Genomic DNA, 21,519 nt, shown 5'->3' with positions numbered 1-21,519 from the left:
GTTAATTATAATTTAAACGGAAATGATGTGTGATATGATGTGTGATATGCAAAAGATATTCTTAGAGTTATAAACGTATGTTTGGACGTTGTACATGTAAGTAAATATACCAATATATATATATATATATATACATAATATATTGTTTCTTTGTTTCATGAACATACGATTAAAATTAGCTTTCGATTACAAATAAATTAGACATATTTTTACAATAATTATCCATTTATTGCACGTTATTTAGATGTTTCGATCATGTTATAAGTTGAGGAATGGTTATTCTGAAAGCCGTATATATAAAAATATATGCGATCTAATACACAAATGAATGAAAAACCTATCATTAGTAAGTAAAAAAAAAAAAAAAGCTCTTTTACTTTTCCTTTAAATTCATCTTAATTTATGCACATATTTTAAATATTATAAATATTGATTTGCACTCGAAGCGAATAGAGAACTCTGTGCAAAGTGATTTAAGTCGGGAAGTAATTAATCAAAAGTATCGAGGAAGTAATTAATTGAAACTTTCATACTTAAACGATGAGCACATTCGCTCGGGGAACAATTAAAAATACTTAGCCCGAATTTAACCGGTATATATTTTAGCTCCATCTGTTTTTTCCTACTCGCTCGTATACGTATTAGATACATATTATGTAACAATACAATATTTTCCAGAAATGAATAGAAAATCGCATACATCGTATACATCGTATCGATCTATTTGTTCGTGCGTGAGAGAATTTCGCTCGCATTCCCACAAAAAAAAGAAAAGAAAAAAAAAAGAAAAGATGCATTTATCTCGATGACGAAAAGATCTCTGCTCCGTGTTTTATTCTCAATGCGCCACGTGTTATCTGAATCAGTGTCAATAGAGGAGATGCGGGATCGTCGTTAAAAGTCACATGTGTGGAATGCATGTGCATCGTCGCATCGGCGTTTACGAGAAAGAAAGGCGGGGAGACTGAGCATTAGAAAGGAGGGGTCGAAGTAGAAGAAGAGGAAACGCGTTGAAAGGGTGACTGCATTGTGCACGACGATTACATTCGGATAAATTTCTCGCTACTTCTCGAGTGTACGATCGTGTACGATCTATCTATCGGTTGGTCGCGCGTCTCGCACCGGTAGTGCGCCACCAGTGATCGGTATCAGAAGAGGTTCCCTGTGAAAATCATGATTTGACGAAGAAAGGGTAGCATGCGGCGAGACCACGTGAAGCAGCAATGGAGAACACTGCGATTGCCTCGCAACATCCACTCCGTTTCTTGGCCAGTTTGTCTTCTCGTAATACTAGGTTTATACCCGGTGATAACCGATATTATCTTACAGGATATGGGTAAATCTACCATTATTACTTTTTTCTTAATTTTTCATTCCTTTCCAATTCGATTAGCTCGATAATTATTATATGCGCGTCCGCTTTACATTGCCCGTATCATCGTCCGAGTTATACACGAGTTAAACTGTTTCATAAATGTGATATGCGTTCTACAATTCCATGTAACGACACGTCCACTTACTAGTTTGCCTTTTTAAGTGATCCCTATTACATTAATTGAGCCACTGTCCATAGCATGCAAAACTGCGTGTTCTACTCTGGAAAAGAGGACTTCTTAATAAAACTGGTTTAAACGTATCGGCGTAACGCGATGAGTTACGTCTTTTACGGGTTCAAGGGTTATTGGGTTTCCAGAGGTTATTGGGGTGTTCGTTGTGCCATCATTCTAAGTTTATGCTTATTTAATTACATCTCGTTTTTTTTTTTTTTATAAAATCTTTTGTAAGCTTTTGTAAGTTTTAAAGATTTATGGCCTTGCGGGATTTAATTTTTCTTATGATTTCGAAAATTAATTGTCCAAGTTTTCAGATTGAACATTTAATCAATATGGAGAATATTCCTAGAATTTTTATAAAGAAATATTTTTTGAGAAATCATTTTTTTTATCACATCTCGATAAGCATCTGAACACGAATTGTTTCTTATAATTTCAGAAAAGAATATCGTGGATCTGGTCGATGGTATTGGAATGCAACAAGAGCGCATTGGAGTGACAATAACTCAAAATCGTTGTCACAGAAATGACACGATCGCGTACGACATTACGGAAAGCGCGCTACTCACGATCGATACGAGCACCCTTTTCCCCACTGGCATACCACGCGATTTTTCCATTTTAGTCGTTGCCAAGCCAAAAATCGGTTAGTAGCCTTCCATTAATCGATTCAATATAATTTTTAACGATCCTTTTTTTTTTTTTTTTAATAAGACGTTTATTTAACACAAAATTACACAAAATTAGGATACCCAGTCGCCACGTTGTTTGCCATCTACAGTGACAGCGGTGAGGAACAATTGGTGTTATCATTGGGCAATGACGTCATTCTTTACTATAGCACAAATCCGGATGACGAGGGCAAAGCAATATCGTTCGGGATTGATATTTCCGATGGAAAATGGCACCGTTTAGGAATCAGTATTAAAGGGAACACCGTCACGCTGATTCTTGACTGCACTCGGCAAATTTCCAAAGAGTTGCGAAGAAATCTTGACGAAAGGATCGACATCAATGGCATCATAATCATTGGTCAACAGATCGTCGATGGCAATATGTATTTGGTCAGTGAATATTTAATTTTTAACGTACGAAGTGCTTTCTTTCTTTTTTTTTTTTTTTTTTTTGTTTTAAATTATATTTCGATCGTTTATAGGGTGGTTTGGAGATGCTGAAGATTGCCCCGATACCAGACGCGGCTTACGAAATCTGCACGATTTTCGCGCCTGACTGTAGGAATCATTCGAGACATAGATTGACAAACTTGCGTAATTATAGCCCCATGATTCATTCCACTTCTCCTACTTATTACGAGGGCGCGAGTCAATCAATCCGAAGTTCCAGCTACGCGGGTGAAGCATTCTCAACTATTAGATCGTATTACGAAACAAATTACAATAATTTAAATTCGTCTCAAAATTATGGCAGAACATCGTCTACAATATCTAAACTAAATGTTTCGTATAACGAGGAAAATGAGAATTTAAAAGAGACGGATGACGAGAATGATGAGAACGAAAGCGAGGAAGAGAACACATGGATCGAAGATAACGAGGATTATAACTATAATAGGCTTGTGAATGCAACATACGCTACGAGATCAACCACGGACACGTATCTTCGTAATCAAAGTGCTGTGAGTTGATTATCATTGTTGATAATTAAAAGATAAATTATACGAATATTGATTAATTTTTAAAATTTTCTTCGCTTTTCCAGGTATTTTCGGACAACATTGAGGGAATAACGATAGATCGTTATGAAACGACACCACCGCAAATTCTTGAAATTTCCGATAACTTAATCGGAAAAACTCGGGACGGATCGAAATATTCGGAGTCTTCGGAAGGATCGTACTACGGTTCGACTTATTACAATAACAGGGGTCCACCCGGACCACGAGGATTTCCAGGACCACCAGGTGTGGCAGGGCCATCCGGTAAAAAAGGGGAGCCGGGAAGAGATGGGCTGGCAGGTTTACCCGGTGTACCTGGTTCACCGGGGAACGTGTTCATAATACCGACAATGAATCAGCAAGGTAACGAGAAGGGACCGGATGCTCAGATAGAAGCTTTGAGGCAAATGCTTTCGCAGCATATGATAGCTATGAGAGGTAGCGAGGGCCCTATGGGTCTGACGGGTACTTCTGGGCCCGAAGGACCTCCAGGACCTCAAGGCCAGAAAGGAGAACCTGGCGAAATTGGCGAGCCTGGTCCTCGTGGAGAAAGAGGTCAGTTTAAACAGCTCGAGTAATTATGTCAGAGTATAAAATTATTTAGATAAAAGAGAATACATTGAAAAATTAAATATAGGTATTCCTGGAAATACTGGCAGGGAGGGTAGACGAGGTCGACCTGGTAGAGACGGGGAACGAGGTTTAAGCGGGGCACCGGGGATGAAAGGGGAGCAAGGTGTACCTGGATTGCCTGGATTGCCAGGAGATAAGGGGGAAAGAGGAGCTGTGGGTGCTACCGGTGAACAAGGTTTGCCAGGTCACGAGGGAATGCAGGGTGACGATGGTCCACCAGGTTTGCCAGGTTTACCCGGTGAAATGGTAAAGATGACATGTTGTAAAGATGACGCAATCGTATAAACGCAAAGATTAATTATTTAAATCGTTTTTAGGGGCCTAGAGGATTTATAGGACCACGAGGTTTTCCCGGATTACCAGGAAATCCTGGTATTCCTGGAAGCGAAGGTCCGCCAGGAGCAAAGGGCAATACTGGACCACCTGGTCCTCCAGGCTCACCAGGCTCTCCGGGTCCAATCGGAGCTGTAGGTCCACCAGGACCTCAAGGCCTTCTGGGCCCGACTGGCTTAGTGGTAAATCTTTTTGTAATTCTCTTAATTATTTAAATCATAATTAACATAAATTATAATATATTATTATTAGGGGCCACAAGGAAAGCCTGGAATTCCTGGCCTGTCAGGAGCAGACGGATCGCCTGGTCATCCTGGAAATCCAGGTATTCCTGGGACGAAGGGTGAACAAGGTTTGCAGGGTCCGCAAGGCCCGATAGGTTTTCCAGGAGTTCGCGGTATCAAAGGTGACGAAGGAAAACGTGGATCACCCGGCGAACGCGGGGAAAAGGGTGAAAAAGGTGTGGAAGGGGATAAAGGTGACGTTGGCGCGAAAGGGGAGCCTGGATTATCAGGACCGCAAGGAATTCCTGGACTGGAAGGTTTGGAAGGGCCTAAAGGTTTCGAAGGGCCGCGTGGTGAAAGTGGATTGATTGGATCGCCAGGTGAAAAAGGGAAAACTGGCCCTCCAGGTTTTGTCGGGTATCCAGGAAATCCTGGGGAGAAAGGTGATAAAGGTCAACCTGGAAGAGAAGGTCCTAATGGGGATAAAGGAGAAAGGGTAAAAAAGAGAATACGAGAAACGTAATCAATAATTGTAATACAACGAAATTTATTATTTTAGGGTACTAATGGTGCACAAGGGGAACGCGGTGAACCAGGTCCCAGAGTACGTAAGAAAATATATTTATTTAAATATATTAACAAGGATCAAATATACATAAATATGTCATACGTTCATTGTTCGCAAAGGGATTTAGAGGTGCTCGTGGTAGAAGAGGAGCTGAAGGATTGCCAGGACCGAAGGGTGATACAGGACAACCAGGTCCCCCGGGATTACAAGGAGAACCTGGTCCACCAGGCATCGAAGGACCTCGTGGATTCGTAGGAGCACCTGGCCAAATTGGTCTTAATGGAAAAGATGGTATTCTTGGTCCTCCCGGAGAACGAGGGCCAGTGGGAGATTCTGGACCGCCAGGTCCTCCAGGCGCGCCTGGTGTTATTGGGCCGCAAGGGCCGGCTGGTGAACCGGGGCAACCAGGAGAACCTGGAAGTCCTGGAAATCCAGGAGTACCTGGAGAATTAGGTCCCCCAGGACAGCAAGGAAAAGAAGGACCACAAGGACCACCTGGTCTTCCTGGAAAAGAGGGTCAACCCGGTCCTGGTGGTTTACCAGGATTTCCTGGAGAACGAGGGCTAAGTGGCTTACCGGTTCATTTTTAATTTTTAAAAAGTTTAGCAATAAAGGTGAACGGAATATCATAAATTTATAAATTTAATTTGTTTTTCGAAACAGGGAATGCCAGGTGTAAAAGGAGAGATAGGATCACCGGGTCTTCCAGGTCCATCAGGCGATAAAGGTGTTCAAGGTGAGCCTGGAAAAGATGGTGAACCTGGTCCTCAGGGAAGCCAAGGATCGAAAGGACCACCTGGACCAGTTGGTTTGAAAGGAGACAGGGTATAAATCTATATATATAGATATACGATGATATATACGAATAAACTATGAGATTTATAACTTAAAATAAAACAATTTATAAATAATCGATTTAATCAGGGTGAGCCTGGACCGATCGGCCCTATTGGACGAGATGGCTTACCAGGACAACGTGGCTTGCCAGGTTCTCCTGGCCCTGTTGGGGTTCCAGGAGAAGATGGTGACAAAGGAGATATTGGACCACCCGGGGAAAAAGGATTTAAAGGATCTCAGGGGGAAATGGTAAGTACAACTTCCAATTCTAAAGATTCTAATTTAACTAATTTAATCTTTTTTGTTTTTCGTTCTTCATAGGGTCCTCCAGGACCAATTGGAATACAAGGAATTCGCGGAGAACCTGGGGCTATTGGTTTGCCAGGTGAAAAAGGGCCACCCGGAGAAATTGGAAGACAAGGAGCAAAAGGGGAAGATGGTCCTGTTGGAGCGTCAGGACCTCCTGGTCCTGTAGGACCGCAAGGATTGCCCGGTTCGCAAGGATTAAAAGGAGAAGTGGGGGATGCGGGATTAGTTGGCCCCGTAGGACCCGCGGGAAGTCCAGGTGCACAAGGCCCAAGGGGTCCTAAGGGAAGCGAAGGTTTGCAAGGTCTTCCAGGGCCGGAAGGTCTTCAAGGACAAAAGGGAGAAGCTGGAGCGCCTGGATTACCAGGCTCGATAGGTCCAGAAGGCAAACCAGGTGAAAGAGGTCCTCCCGGTCCGAAAGGAGAGGAAGGAAAGAGTGGTCCTCCAGGTCCGCCCGGTGAACGCGGTATAAATGGTCCAGAGGGACCAAAGGGCAATGCAGGACCTCCTGGTTTCCCTGGACCACCGGGAGAACCGGGTTTAATTGGTGTGAAAGGAGACTCTGGAAAAGACGGCGAGGATGGAAAACCCGGAGATCCTGGACCACCAGGAGAGATTGGACCACCAGGAAAAGAGGGACTACCTGGCCCTCCTGGAAAACAAGTATAAAATTATACGATTATCTCAAGTCAATAATCGATATTCAAAATCATACATCATGAATGATTTAGGGATCCGAGGGACCAGCGGGAGTGCAAGGAAGTCCGGGTTCGCCAGGAGAAAAAGGAGACGTGGGTCCTCCTGGTGCACAAGGTAGTCCCGGATCTATAGGACCTCAAGGTCTTCCTGGGCCATTTGGTTTGCCAGGTGTAAGAGGGCTTCCAGGGCTTGCTGGAGAAAATGGTCCCCCCGGGATGGCAGGGGCCGTTGGCGCCCCAGGAAAAGTTGGACCGATCGGGCCCAAGGGTCCAAAGGGCGACAGAGGTAAACGAGGACTCAAAGGACATCGAGGTGAATTAGGAGATGCTGGTTTGAAAGGAGAAGAGGGAGAGAAGGGGGAACAAGGACCACGAGGTGTTCCGGGATCCGAAGGTCCCAAGGGTAACCAGGGGCCACCAGGCTCAATGGGGTTTAAAGGAAATGACGGACCTCCAGGACTTCCTGGAATAGAGGGATTGGTAGGGCCTAAAGGTAGTGCTGGAAACGATGGGCCAAAAGGAGAAATTGGTCCTCCGGGTCCTCCAGGCCCTCCTGGACCACCTGCAGAGCAACCAATGATTCCTCCGGAACTGTTGTTCACGAAAGAACAACTTTTGCGTAGGAGACGCGATATTTCGACAGAAACGTAAAGCAAAATCAAATCATTTTTCAATATTTAAAATGTTTAAAAATATCGTAAATATTACAAATAAATATTTCTAGGGGCAATAAGGATGAAGAGGAGAAAAATTCGGAAAGTTTGGATAAAGATGATCGCGTTGAAGAGGAATTAGGGCCTAAATTCTTGGATATGTACAGTTCTATATACGCTATGAGACAAGAATTGGATCGAATACGTAAACCAATTGGTAGCAGAGAAAATCCTGCGAGAACTTGTAAGGATCTGTTTTACGGTCATCCCCATTTCCACGATGGTTGGTCTTTTTTTTTTTTTTTTTTTTTTTACTCTAAGACTTTTTATCGTATCGATCGTTTGAAAATTTACGAAATTATGTTTGGAAAAAAGGTTGGTATTGGATCGATCCAAATTTAGGAATGGCCGACGACTCTGTATACGTTTATTGTAATATGACGAATATGGGCGAAACGTGTGTGTATCCAGATATTCATACGAGTCAAATGCCAAATATACCGTGGAGAAAGGAAAATAATAAAACTGATTGGTATTCGAATTTACGCGGAGGATTTAAAGTAAGTTTTCCATTTACTTGATTGCGTGTTTTTATTCGTTATAAAAAATAATTTTAATTTGTGTTGTTATAGATTACATACGAAGCTATTGGAGTAGTGCAATTAAATTTTCTGCGTTTACTGAGTCAAGAGGCTTATCAAAATTTCACTTACACTTGCATTAACAGTGTTGCCTGGTACAATATTTTGAATTTTAACTATAATTCCTCCATACGACTGCTTGGTGCGAACGAGGATGAATTTTCGTACACCGGTATCAAGCCACAAATCGTAATGGACAATTGCAAAACGCGTAAGAACAAAGGTGAAACGGTGCTCTTAATTCAGAGTAAAAAATTGCAACAGTTACCATTGGTGGATTTTTATCCTATCGATTATGGATTACCTCATCAGGCGTTTGGTTTCACGGTTGGCCCGATTTGTTTCAAATAAATTAAATCATCAAACTTTTATTGGCAAGACTGAACCGCGATTGTATATTATTCGATAATTGTTTTCTCGTTATCTTGTCTTCCGGATATTCTAACACGTTGCCGTAATTAGCAAATAATTTATTAATCGTTTCAATTTATTTTTTTAATGCATGTATTTTTTACTAAGATGTACAATATCGAATGTTTATTCGTCTTATCACGTACTTACTCACATCGAGTACCATTATTTCTTCTTCGAATATAGATAGTTTGAAAAAATAGAAGAGCGAATTCGATTTCGAAACTTAAATAGAAAATAAGAGGAGTTAACATTATTATTTATATGATATGTACTATTAATATTGTAATCACTGCCATGTGATGTATATTTTCTCATGTTTATAAATAAAATGCAATATAATACGAGATTTCTTTCAATTGAATTGAAATAACGAATATAAATCATTTGAAGATACGTATCTTTCATGTATCACTTTTATCAGTTTCTATTTTAAGCGTACATTATGTAATCACGTTATACGCACAAGTGAATGATGTATCACATTACGATTAATACATTTACTCGAATCATTTAATAATATCTGATTTTGCTCGTTATTTTAAAAATATTTTCTTTTATATTACGAAATTAAATGTATTATCGATAACTAATAAAACTAATAAATATTCATCGACTTAAATAAATATTGCAGTAGATTTATAAGACGATAGAAAACACATTCACAGAGGTTCCGTGGTGTAGCGGTTATCACGTCTGCTTTACACGCAGAAGGTCGCCGGTTCGATCCCGGCCGGAACCATTATTTTTTTTTTTTTATTTTTTCTTTTCACGTGAAAATTATTATTTCCCAACTTTTTCAAGAATAATTTAATGAACAATTATAACACTTATAACAAACACAAATTTTTTTCACCATGCACATTTTCCTAAAAATATTATCTCATCGTACATAATAGAACGTAATGTTTGTAATAAATGTAATAATTGTAATAATTGTAAAAATGTTTGTAATACTGCAAAATTATATGAAATTATAAAAAAAGATGAATTCTCAAATTGAAATGAAAAAGTATAGTATACACGTGAAAAAGAAAAGAGAAGAAAAACGATTGATAACATTCCAAGTATCCCATCTCACGAGTACAAAGCTCGTTAAAAATGACACGTTTTATTCGCACCACGTTTCTATCGAATCCCCACGCGTCATTTACTCGTCTCGTCGTAACAGAGTGAATTAACTTGTCAGTGGAGGCTTACCAGGGACGAAACTCTGCAGGAGTTTGGTTGGATGTTACGCGAGCCATATCGATTCGCATCTGAGAAGGGCTGAAGATAGTGAGAAGTGATTCAGGAGTAGAAGGGATCGTAGGAATTCGCGGGAATAGCGGTATATGCGTGGCGAACCGTGAGAAAAGGCAGGTGGTATCTTGTCGTGGTGGTCGGCGGTTCACACTTTCAGCTCGTTCTTTTCTGGTGACAAGAAAACCAAAGTGACGGTACAGGGCCGCTTTTATCGTGGCCCATTCTTTCTTTTTTTTTTTTTTTTTTCGCTTCGAATCGAACGCTTCGCGCGTCGTGAATAAATCAGTCCTCGGAAACGTATCGATATCTTTTCGAAAAATTTGAACGTAACCAGTGTACAGCGAAGTATTTGCAACGAGGTCTATTTCGAAATTATAAATAAAATTGGAAGGAATTAATCGGTCCATTAACGAGGGAAAAGATTCTTCCTAAGGAGAAAAATTCGTATAGAACCTACTACTTCTATGAATAGAATTGTTTGTTTATTCAATAAGAACTTTAATTGGTAATCGATGTTTGGAGAAAAAATAAAGTACGTAAATACGTCTAATGACACTCGTGGTGTACCAAAGGGAGTAACTACGAGGGTGAATGGAAGACGAGTTCTTTCGAAACGGAGCCGTCCCTGTCCCCGGAGCGCTCGTCCAAGAAATGGTATGGGGGATAAAAGGTTTCCTTGTTTAACAAAATATCGTCTCCGAACCATTAGCCCGACCGTCACCACTTCAACGCGATTTTCTGCTCCTGCCACGTCGAGGAGGTGCTTCACAATCCTACGGATCCTTCGACCTATCAAGTGCAGACCGCTTACTTTACCTCCCCCCAACAGAATCGCGCCAACACGCGCTAGAAATTAACTTCTCCCATATAATATCTCTTTCTTCCCTGATCCTTTAAACTTTATTCCGTCGTTCCTCGAATGACACGTTCCTCCACTTTTTTGGATCTTACGATAAGCAAAAAATATATTCGTTAAAGTGAGAAAGCTTTCTTTTTAAAAAAAAAAATGTTCGAAAAGTAGCGTTACGATCTTTAACTAAATTGCAGAGATTTCCTTGCAAAACGATGCAATTACGCGAATTAACGATCATGTTGTAGACATAGCTACGATATGAATACGGGAGATGACGATCATTGATTTTCAAGTAACAATAAGTAATAAAATATTCAAGAATAGGGTGCCGGTTTATTACGGCCATCTCTGGTAATGCAGCCCGCACCGTGTGAAACGTACAAGTGTTACGTACGACGTTTCATAGCTATCGTTTTTCCCTGAAAGCTACGCGAATCAAAGCTTTTCATAGAATCTTGATAGAAATTAATTGACGAAATTTATTACCTCTCGTTAGAGCCTCTAATACCAACCTGACGTGAACTTGAAACGAACTTCGCTATCGAGAAACGTAAAGGAATCATCATCGTGAATTTTCTCTCTTTTTTTTTTTCTTTTTTTGCTGATATACCCGTCTTGGCCAACGTTAACAAAACACATACAGGATACGAAATATCGGATCTCGGGCATCCATTAATACCCACACCAGCGTCGCCAGCACAGGAAAATATGAAAGTACTCTCTAAATCGTCTCGAGGAATCCTCCCCCCCCTCGTACATCATGATCGCATCCCCCGTCAAATACACCTCAGCCGTGCGACACGAATTCCTCAAACAAGCCGTTCTGGTATATAGCGGAACGAAGCGGAGGATGGAGAGTACACACACAGAGGTTGGGGCCCTCCGCTTCGAGCAGTCTTCCCCGATTACCCCGAGGGAGAGAACGGTCGACGAGGAGTTGACTTTCGCGCTTCCGGCGGCGGAGCTTTCCCTCCGCCAAAGGGGTTGCGACCCTCCGAGGAGGCTGCACAACCACCGCGAGCTTCCAAAGGTACGCCCCGCCTGTCGACCAATCGTCTGCGACCCTTGGCAAGCGATGCCTCGATTGGGCGTATTCGGACGAAGGCGAAGGCGATCAAAGGCGACGCGCCCTGGCCACCCCTGTACCAGGGTAAAGGAACGGCGAGGCCATAAATCACGCGTACACCTCGTGCACCCACCACGACCACCGCGTCCTCGCGATAAAGAAACCCTTCGATTTCTCGTGCATCCGCGGCTACGTCGATTCGCGAACATCTTTCGGTTTCGATCGGTTTGAAGAGAGGAATCGTTGTTTTGAAACGTGGACGGGCAGATGGATGGATGGATAAAAGGTTTCGTTGTCGCGGTTGTATTTCGAAATAAAAATAATATATTTCGTTGTGGTGCTTGCAACTGGTAATTGATTTGAAAATTGTTTAGAATTTGTTGCTTGATAGATTCGGTAACACGGGAAATTTTGGATGAATTTTATTATGAACTGGTAATTTATCGCGATTCGTTTTTTATTCTTCTACCTTCTTCTAAATTTTTTATTTTTCGAGCATTATTTTTTTGCGGTATATAAAATTAAAAAATCGAATAGAAGAATATTTGTTGGGTAACAGAAGCAGTTCAATGAAACGTCTTGTTTTCTTTCGAAACAAGATGGCTACCGTCGCTAGTTTGGAAATTGCGAAAGGCGAAGGAAAACTATCGAAGATCCCGATATTGTGAATTCCGATCTATCGAAGACTATCATCTATCCATAGTAGATAAAAGTTGAAAAATCGACAGCCCAGAAATCTGTGATTCAGTAGTGAAAATTCGAAGAATTTATTTTCCTGTACAGGTAAGGAATATTAATTTTAATTTTCGCTAATTTTACTTCACTTTACAATTCAAGATCATTCAAATAATTCTATTACTATAAAAAATAGAAATTGTACTGAATTTTTTTATGCTTAATACCTTATTACATTCTAATAAATTTTCCAACCCCCTTTCCGTTTTTCGAAGTTCAAGAACAATTAATCGAAACATATGTTTTTTTTTTTCCGACAGTTAGTTGATTATTCGCGTGTAAACACACCTGTAAACCCCTTTTTCCGGCGTTGAGGCGTGTAATTGTTCGTCCACGGATCGCCTCTTTGTCGCGTAATGGCTGCTGTTGCGTTCACACATATGTTAAAAGATATGTCGCACATGTTTTATATATATATATATATATATATATATATAGTCCAATGATGTCAGAAGCACGAATTTTCTGGCGACATTTCGTTATATTTTACGTGTAATACATTTGAAAAACATATCGATAACCATTGAAGGAAATTCAACGTATTTCAACTTGTCTCTGCCCCTCCTCTATACACGTATAAACCGTGTAATAAAATGTACAAATTATATGCGTTGCGAGCTATATTTTGCCAAAATTATTATACAGGTTTTGCCATACGTGTTTCAACCGATGCCTTTTTTTTTTTTTTTTTTTACTTTATTTCGGATAATAATTCGAATGTCGATGCCATATAAGCACGGCTCCTTTTTCAATCCTCAGTTAAACCATTTAAATTTTCTTCATTTTCTTTATTCTCATGCTCTTTCCCCCTCCCCCCTCCCTTCCATTAACTTTTAATTAAAAAAGACTTTCAACTTTCTCTCGTATATAAATTCGTATTAAATATTATCACGATACACGTGTCTTTCCATTTACAAGAAGAATTTAAATAATTGGCGCGCGTGCACCAGTTGTTCGACCAACCGATATCGTAACAACTCAAAAAAAAAAAAAAAAAAGTATCTGTTACGTGAAATCATTGGTCTCCTGGAACCTTCACATGTTGCCCAAGTGTCGTGCACGGCATATGCAACCGAATCACGCAATCACTGCCAATCGTGTGAAACGCGCACGTGCACGGCCGAAACTAATCCTGTGTTGGTGGTCCGTTAAATTGAAGTCAGTTTAAGAGTCAGATTCGACGTTTCGTCGATTTTCTCCAACAAGTTTTCATTTCAAAAGGACAAACATTTTCGAAAACGTTTCGTTTCACGAAGATCATGATGATCCATGATTTGTACGCTTACAAAATTGAGTAGTAGGCGAGTATAGTATTTTGAATTTTTAGCTTTTAAATACTCGTACGTGCTATTAACTGTGTAACTGTTGTTGCGTGTAAAGAGGATATATCCCAGTCACTTGAAAATTGACGAAATTATTGCTCAATAGGCAAATGAGGTGGCGTAACGCGAGCTATGCTGTCATTACGGCGCAAAGATTAATTATTCAAAAGCTTCTAATTGCAATCGACCCTTTCGGACAACAAAAGTCACGTGAAGGGTTGCGCGGGCTAACGACGATGTTTGCGCGGAACTCCTTAAAAATTGATGGAAAAGGGAAACGGAAGAAAAATGATCCAGGAAATTCATCGACGAGACTCTGTAATTAAATACTCACGGTTTAAATACCGTGACACGACGATGGATTATTTTATTTATCGATCGATGAAAAGTCGAATGTGTTGTGCACAGAGAAATCGTGTTTTCGACGATAATTTTGAACGGACGGGTGTAAGATCCGGGTGAAAGTTACTCAGCGAGAGTTACTCAACGATTTAAAAAAGAATATTTAACGTCACGTGCTTTTTTTCTCAATCAACCCTCCTTCGAACCTTCCATTATTCCTCGAACAATGTACGACATCGGCGTGATTAACCGAACGAACGAAAGAAGTGTGATGATTCTGAAGAAAATACGCGGTTCGATCGATCATCATTGCGAATCTAAATTTTTTACGCGATCTTCTTCGATTCCTTGAAAACGATACTTGTTTATAAATTTCGATAATCGAATACATATTCCATATAACATATTGGAGAGCAACGAAATTGCAATTAAATCGCGTTTAAAGAAAAAAAAAACAAATGACGGCGAGAAGGGAGGAATACAATTTATTCGAAGGAAGGAAAAAGAAAAAAAAGAAGACTGTTATTTAAATATAAATTTTGTCAGATTAGCGAGGATAATATCTGATCGATCCATCAGCGTTTTTTATGCGAAAGAACGCACATGACGTGACGAGGAAAAAAATTTGCATAGAATTTTCAGAGGAACTTTCGTCACCACACGGACGACTATCGAAAAGTCATTGAGCCGACATTAGGCCAGTTTGCATCTCAAGCTGTGACAATCTTATCAAAGTTCACGTGATCGATGGCTTCTTATATAAGTTTCTTTCAAAAATAATACCACCGTGCGTCTTACCAATTGTCTCAAACTTTTCTACATATTTCTTTACTCATTATTCAAATCTACCTTCTTCCAACAATCGTTATCTCTACTTAACGATAAGAATTATTTTACGACGATTTCGTAAAAAAAAAAAAAAAAAAAAAAACTCGATGGATAACGATTTATAACGATATTCGAATCGGCATTCGCATTGTTGTACCAGATTGCTCGTGTCCAGTGCGTAACGGTGCGACATATGTTATACACGCGTGCGTAAACACGATGGATTCGTGCAAACAGAGTCGAATAATCCGTGCCATGTGTACAACTTACGGCATAACCGTTTATCGAACGGCAACGAAATATTCGACTTACTTTATCCTATCATTTCGATACCAAGAGAAGCAAAGATTCTCCTCTGCGAGGTGGGAAGGATAAAAAACGGTTCCGTCGCATCGCCAAGGTAGTTATCGAGAAATAAAAATATTATGGCAGGTTAACGCTCACACGCGACCACCACCACCACCACCACGCCCTCCACCTCGACGAACCGTTAAGAAGTCAGTCCACACAGGCAAGAGAGATCTCTGCTGCTCGAGGGTTGATGGCGGTAATGACCAGTGTCGGTGAGACTGGTGGTTCGGGACGGAGGGTGCGGCGAACCATCATCCACCAGGACCCTCTCCTCCTCGAGGTGGTTTACCACCGACGAGGCTGAGCGATGCTCCACGTCACCGATGCATTATTGAGCCTGGGAACCCTACAGGTGGCCAGCCGTTCTGTTCGAACGAGAAAGACCGCCGGTTCGAGTCGGCCCGAGGGCCTCGATTCAAAGGGATATGGAGAACCGGAGGAAGTGGTGGAGAACAAGCAAAGGGGTTGCAAAAGTCAATGGAAGCGTCGGAGGATATTTCAGCTTTCCCCTCGACTTTTCTCTCGAAACTCTGCGTTTCGAGTCGCGCGAGTCGAATTCGTCCAAGAGAGTCGAGATCTCGAAGAGGTTTGTTAAAAAATTAGAAAGAGAGGAAAAATGTCAAGTTGTAAAGCAGCGGTTGAGCTTGAAGTCAATAAGTCGCGAGCATCGAGAAAATCGAACGATCGTCCAAACTTCTTATTACATGTTGCAATATGCAACGACGCGCGGCTCAACTATAACTTCCTCCCTTGGAACCGAATGGTTACACGAAGAATCGCGATATTGCTATTGAAAATGACGGATAATAGCGTCGGAGGAAAGGCAGAGCTCTTGCCAATTATTTCACGAGAATGATCTTTACCTGGCTGATAAAGGAAATTAGTTGATTGGTTAAGAAGAATTAAAAAGCAACGGTTTTATAATTTCACAGGTCGAGTAATTGCATTTTGATGGCCAGGTTTCAGGACAAGAAATGGAAGACAACAGCCGGGGCGAAAGTTTGTGCAAAGTTTGCGGTGACAAAGCGTCCGGAAAGCATTATGGAGTGCCGAGTTGCGATGGATGCCGCGGCTTCTTCAAGCGGTCGATCCGCAGGTATGCAAGGTAATTAATTTTCTTTGTCGTTTAAAAAGTCCGTCGTTGACAAAGTGAATGTAATAGAAGATAATTTGTTAATATGTTCGCTATAAATCGATGTTAATTAATTAGAAAAGTGAATTGATAAGTCAATTGTAATCAAGTTGTTCGATTCGATTTTGTAGAAATCTCGATTACGTTTGTAAGGAGAACGGGCGTTGTATCGTGGACGTTTCTCGTCGTAATCAATGCCAGGCATGTCGATTTACCAAGTGCCTTCAGGTCAACATGAAACGAGATGGTACGCTTCGTTTCAACGGTGATTAAGTTTTTATTCTTTGCTCGAATTTAATTCCCATCTTTCGTGCGACAAATTAATCGACGCAACTTTAAAAAAAAATAAAAAAATATCATCGTTTAAATACGAGAATCGAACGAGGAGATATTCTCCGCCGGAAGTTGGCTTCCGTATTGTTGAACTCTCCAAGTTCGACAACGCCTTGTCTGTCGGAAAGTTTGGGGATGACAGAAACCTCGATACGTTCCCCCATTTTTGATGTTACGTATCCATTCACACACACACGCGCACACGCACACACATGCAGGATGTTACAATGCATGGAGACGTTCCCCCCAAAAAAAAAGGAACAGAAAGAGTACTCGAAGGGGAAAGAGAGAAAAAATAAAAAAGGGGTGCTCGCACCCACATGAAATTCTATATTCGCGCTTGCTCACGCCAGAATCCGGAAAGTTAGCCTCGCCTCGAGCGGTGTCACGAGCAGCCTGACGTTCACAGGTTTTGTAAACACTTCTAGCCCGACCCGATAATCCAAACACTTGATTGCACGGAGATATCAATTAGCGAGGGAGGGTAGAAAAGGTGCCATTAGTGGTCTGCGCTTCTACCAAGTTTGATTATCCTTGTCGATGTCGAACGAAAAAAGCAAAAAAAAAAAAAAAAAAAGAAAAAAAGAAAAGAAAGGAAGGTAAAATAATTCGAAAGGGGAGAAGAGCGGAGATTATGCTTCGACATAGAAACATCTGGGAGGTTAACGGGGGTTGATTATTTTTATAGAAGATTCCTTTTACAATTCTACCACCTTTCCTATCGAACGCTCGATCGCAACTCGTTCGTCTGCATAATCGATTGTGAAATATTAAGAAACTATGATACTCACAGCGGTGCAACACGAAAGAGCTCCACGAAATACATCGTCCCTGGTTGCAGCCGCAAGGAGAGGTCCCTCGGGATTATATCCTGGAATTCCACACGTTTATCACGCAGCGAGCAACCCTTACCATCCCCTTCTGTATCCTGCGCTGTTCCCTTTCAAGCCGACCATGTCGGCTTTCACCCCGTCGGTCGGTAAGCAACGAAAATCCAATTCGAATCGAAATGGAATTATCGAAATATAATTATTTATTCGAAATTCATATCTTGCATATATATATATATATATACATACACTTTGTCGATTCGCAGCACATTTTTTACCCCGTTCACCGACAACGGAATCGTTGACAGTGAACACAGCGAAAGAGGACGAGGTGACAAGTTCGGAGGAAGCTGGATCGATCGACGCTAGAATCGAGCCGAAGGGTAATCTCCTTCTCGAGTTAAACCGCGCGATTTATTCGATCGATCGACGAATGATCTTGCGCGTGTTGCAGAGGAGCTGGCAACCGCTCGATTGACACCGTCCATAGCCAATTCTGGATCAACGGAATGCGTGTCCACCTTCTCCATCCTGCCCACGGAAAATATCTACGAATTCGCCGCGAAATTGCTCTTCTTTGCTGTCAGATGGGCAAGAAGTATTCACTCGTTTTTGCAAGTAATTTTTATTAATAATCGATAAATTTTTGAACAACACGTTGATTTACCCTTACCGTCTCTCGATACTCGTCGATATTTGGCCTATTTCTTTCTTCAAGCTGCCCTACAGAGACCAGACTATTCTATTGGAAGAATCTTGGAGCGAGCTTTTCGTGCTCACCGCCGCGCAATGGAACTTCCCCGTGGAGGAGGCCACTCTTGTACCCAACGATTTATCATCCGAAAGGAAGGAAACGCTGGTCGACGAGGCGAGGAAATTGAGGGAATTGTTGGGAAAATGCGCTCTCCTCAGGGTCGATCATTCGGAATACGCTTGCCTCAAGGCTATAGTTCTTTTCAAAGGGGGTAAGATAATCGATTAATTACACGATGGAAATATATATTCTTATACGGAAAATGACATTCTTCTATCCCAAGAGTCGCGTGGCCTCTGCGAACCGGGACGGATAACGGCGCTACAGGAACAGACGGTAGCCGTGTTTTGCGAAAGGGATGCGCGAAGAGTTGGACGACTTTTGCTGCTGTTACCCTCTGCGCGAGCGCTCTGCCGATCAACCCTTCAGGAATTGCTGTTCAAACCGACAGTGGGGGATGTTAGCGTGGAACGATTGTTGGGCGACATGGTCAGCGCTCTCAGACCGACATAACGCCAATTCGACTCGGTCGATACGACGCTTCTCAAACGGCTAACCTATTTATATCGACGATTATTTCAAAGATAACTGTACTTTCGGAAGATCGATCGTTCGTCCTTTCTTCTTTTTTTCCCTTTCTCTCGAATCTCGTTCAAAGAGGAAATACCGATGAGATCAAAATTTGAAAATTTTACGTAAAGTCTAGTCAATTCTTCGCATCGATTGTAAATTACGATGTAATTCTGTTAAACTCTAACTAATCGCAATCTTAAATAATGTACATATATTATATAGAAATAAGAATGTTCCAGTAATAATTAGTAGAACGAAACGTTTGCTCTTTCTAATCGCGAAATTATATTTTCTCTTCTTTTTTCTCTCTCTCTCTCTCTAAAGAAATCTTCGAGTCTTTGACGATAAATTAAAATTTTGTGAAACTATACATATATATATATATATATTTTTTCGAGATAACGTCAAAGAATGGTCGAACAACGTTTACTCTTGTGGATAAGAAACGTGGAAAATTGACACAGATTGTACACGATATAGGCAAACGCGATTGATTTACGGTTTATTTCAGCAAAACCCTCTGAATTTCTGAAACGTTTATTCTCACATCACAACAATAAAATTCGTTTACACAGTGTATGGGCGTCCGCGACGATAAATAAAATTACTTTATATGTGTGGATGATTATCGGGAAGATTGGCATCAAAGAAAAAAAAGAGACACTAACGCACACTATTTTTTTTTTTTATTAACTAGAATAATTTATTCTTTCATGGTAGAAAAAGGAGAATGTATCTTAACTCATGGACTGCATTGTACTCATATATATATATATATACAATTACATACAATCCTCAATTGAACGTTACACATAAATTCATTATAGATTGATCTTTCTAATTATTTCCTTGTCCTCGTGTGTTTTTCTGCGTGTGTATGCATGTAAAAAATTGTTCAACCCAAAAGAGACAACTGTCGCTTTTTTTTTTTTTTTCATTTTCTTCTTCATTGTTGTTTCACTGTCCGGAGTACGTATAATGATAAAAAAAAAAAATTGCCTCGATTATTTTACATAGTTTGCGGAGGGGAAAAAAATAGCTCTGAGTGCGATTTTGTTTATTTTTGTTTCTTTCCTTTTCTTTTCTTGTTTTTCTTTTTTTTTTTTTCTTTTTCCTTTTTCGTCCGTGAACTAAAACAAAGACAGAGATGGATTTGGCGGAATTGAATGGTACGGAGTGAAAAAAAATGGGAGAGGACAAACAAGAAATTCAAGAAAGGAATATTTTTGGCGGATGGAAAAAATGTGGAAAAAACGGGGGAAATGATCAATGGAAGATCACGGATGAATCATCGATCGAAGAAAGATATCGTCGAAAATTATTTTATGATAGAAAGTGGAAAAAAAAAATGAGAATGAGGATCGAAGGAAAAAAATAATATGAAATTTTTTTCTTTTTTATCGTTCTTGGACCATAGGAACTATGTTTCAAAATTGATAATTCGATTGATAATCGAAAAATCAAAATGAACAGAGCGAATGAATTTTGAAAGAAGGATAATTGTAATCGTTTCTGTTTCTTCTCTTTTTTTTTCTTTTTTTCAAATGATTTTCTTTTCGAATTTGAAATACGATCTCAGCGAAATTTTGCACTAGCTACTCTTTGCTCTTTTTTTCCATCTCCTTGTTTTTTTTTTTTTTGTTTCCTGACTTTCGTGAAACCCATTTAAGCTATTTTCTCTGAACTTAAAGAACATATTTCTTTTTTTTTTTTTTTTTTTTTGTTTTCTATGCTCTTCGGTTTGCCTTCGATTTCTTTACAGCATCAAAACGCACAAATATATATATATATGTTTATATATGTCAAACTGAAAAAAAAAGAAAGAAAAAACGAATGAAGAAAATCCTTATGTCTTGTTGAAATCTATTCGTGAAGTGTGTCTCGCTTTTTCGTTTTCTTCCTTTTTGACATTATCCTTTTTTTTTTTTTTTTTTTTTTTTGCTTTTTTTTTAATCCACTCATTTTACAATAATAATAATATTCCTATACCGTTCTCCTTGTTTAACGCACTTACATTCAAATAGAATTTTATTTTTAAAGTTACATAAAATTTTGCGATTAAGTAAATCGGTAAATCTCGCTGCGTTTATCGTTTGTCGGTCTTTTTCTTTCAATTCATCGTTATTATTATATCCCTTTCTCTCTTTATAATATTACTTTATTTCATTTTATTTACGTTTTTTCTTTTTCTCTCTTATTTTATCTTCTTTCTGTGAGGAATTGTTCTCGTCGAGCGTGTCGCTCGCTGATGATCACGGTGCATCTTCGCTCACGCGCGCGCTTCAACGTTCACTTTTCGTCGCTCTTCGTTCCCCGTTGACTTTCTTAATTAATTACAATACCATAAGAATAATAAGAATACGAATAATACAAGATTATAACGTAATATTAATAGTAGTTAGATAGGATACTAATAATAAGAATAATATAGTAATCAAAGAACGATCAATTTTGCTCGAGATACGAAGGGAAGGAAGCGAATAATATACGTATTTTTTCTTTTTTTTCTTTTTTTTTTTTTTTTTTATTTCTATTCTATCTTTCTTCTTTCGCGAAAAGCAAGCAGACTAAAAGCGACTTTTCACCTCGCATTCTTTTCTTTTCTTTTCTTTTTTTTTTTTTG

General features: G+C 40.0%; 2 protein-coding genes and 1 non-coding gene across 6 annotated transcripts; all 3 read left to right on the top strand.

Annotated features, from left to right (window-relative positions):
- The first annotated feature begins 666 nt into the window (after positions 1 to 666).
- On the top strand, positions 667 to 8,879 carry LOC100870440 (uncharacterized). Of its 2 annotated transcripts, none has more exons than XM_086907780.1 (17): positions 667 to 1,336; positions 1,993 to 2,199; positions 2,301 to 2,617; positions 2,710 to 3,189; positions 3,273 to 3,783; positions 3,866 to 4,107; positions 4,179 to 4,376; positions 4,447 to 4,914; positions 4,978 to 5,022; positions 5,106 to 5,564; positions 5,650 to 5,811; positions 5,911 to 6,072; positions 6,145 to 6,792; positions 6,861 to 7,474; positions 7,552 to 7,724; positions 7,856 to 8,040; positions 8,113 to 8,879. In XM_086907780.1, exons 1-17 carry the CDS (start codon positions 1,198 to 1,200, stop codon positions 8,470 to 8,472), a joined length of 5,370 nt encoding a protein of 1,789 aa, XP_086763906.1. In that variant the 5' UTR covers positions 667 to 1,197; the 3' UTR covers positions 8,473 to 8,879. The 2 variants fall into 2 exon arrangements, with proteins under 2 accessions (XP_086763906.1, XP_012347091.2); XM_012491637.3 differs by having other exon boundaries at positions 7,552 to 7,763.
- A 322-nt stretch (positions 8,880 to 9,201) lies between these two features.
- TRNAV-UAC (transfer RNA valine (anticodon UAC)) lies at positions 9,202 to 9,274 on the top strand. Its single transcript has one exon. It is a non-coding gene; the product is annotated as a tRNA-Val (tRNA).
- A 2,287-nt stretch (positions 9,275 to 11,561) lies between these two features.
- On the top strand, positions 11,562 to 19,080 carry LOC100863740 (nuclear receptor subfamily 2 group E member 1). Of its 3 annotated transcripts, none has more exons than XM_086907523.1 (9): positions 11,562 to 11,660; positions 12,296 to 12,479; positions 16,234 to 16,370; positions 16,538 to 16,653; positions 17,533 to 17,718; positions 17,836 to 17,952; positions 18,024 to 18,187; positions 18,288 to 18,534; positions 18,607 to 19,080. In XM_086907523.1, the coding sequence occupies exons 3-9, from the start codon at positions 16,249 to 16,251 to the stop codon at positions 18,834 to 18,836; spliced, it is 1,182 nt and encodes a 393-aa protein (XP_086763649.1). In that variant the 5' UTR covers positions 11,562 to 11,660; positions 12,296 to 12,479; positions 16,234 to 16,248; the 3' UTR covers positions 18,837 to 19,080. The 3 variants fall into 3 exon arrangements, with proteins under 3 accessions (XP_086763649.1, XP_086763647.1, XP_086763648.1); XM_086907521.1 differs by having other exon boundaries at positions 16,234 to 16,379; XM_086907522.1 differs by lacking the exons at positions 11,562 to 11,660; positions 12,296 to 12,479 and adding an exon at positions 15,784 to 15,860 and having other exon boundaries at positions 16,234 to 16,379.
- The last annotated feature ends 2,439 nt before the right edge of the window (positions 19,081 to 21,519 follow it).

This window comes from Apis florea, unplaced genomic scaffold, assembly GCF_048593485.1.
Source record: "Apis florea isolate Af1SG1 unplaced genomic scaffold, ASM4859348v1 contig_2897_pilon, whole genome shotgun sequence".
In the NCBI taxonomy this organism is placed as follows: domain Eukaryota; kingdom Metazoa; phylum Arthropoda; class Insecta; order Hymenoptera; family Apidae; genus Apis; species Apis florea.
This window is presented reverse-complemented; position numbering and strand designations above follow the sequence as displayed.

Excerpts from the sequence above, each read along its gene's own strand:
- LOC100870440 (XM_012491637.3), top strand. The coding sequence starts at position 1,198 with ATGCGGCGAGACCACGTGAAGCAGCAATGGAGAACACTGCGATTGCCT. Across the intron at positions 1,337-1,992 it reads TATTATCTTACAGGATATGG|AAAAGAATATCGTGGATCTG; the intron begins GTAAATCTACCA and ends TTATAATTTCAG. Across the intron at positions 8,041-8,112 it reads ATTTACGCGGAGGATTTAAA|ATTACATACGAAGCTATTGG; the intron begins GTAAGTTTTCCA and ends GTGTTGTTATAG.
- LOC100863740 (XM_086907521.1), top strand. The coding sequence starts at position 16,249 with ATGGAAGACAACAGCCGGGGCGAAAGTTTGTGCAAAGTTTGCGGTGAC. Across the intron at positions 17,953-18,023 it reads CGCTAGAATCGAGCCGAAGG|AGGAGCTGGCAACCGCTCGA; the intron begins GTAATCTCCTTC and ends CGCGTGTTGCAG. Across the intron at positions 18,535-18,606 it reads TATAGTTCTTTTCAAAGGGG|AGTCGCGTGGCCTCTGCGAA; the intron begins GTAAGATAATCG and ends TTCTATCCCAAG.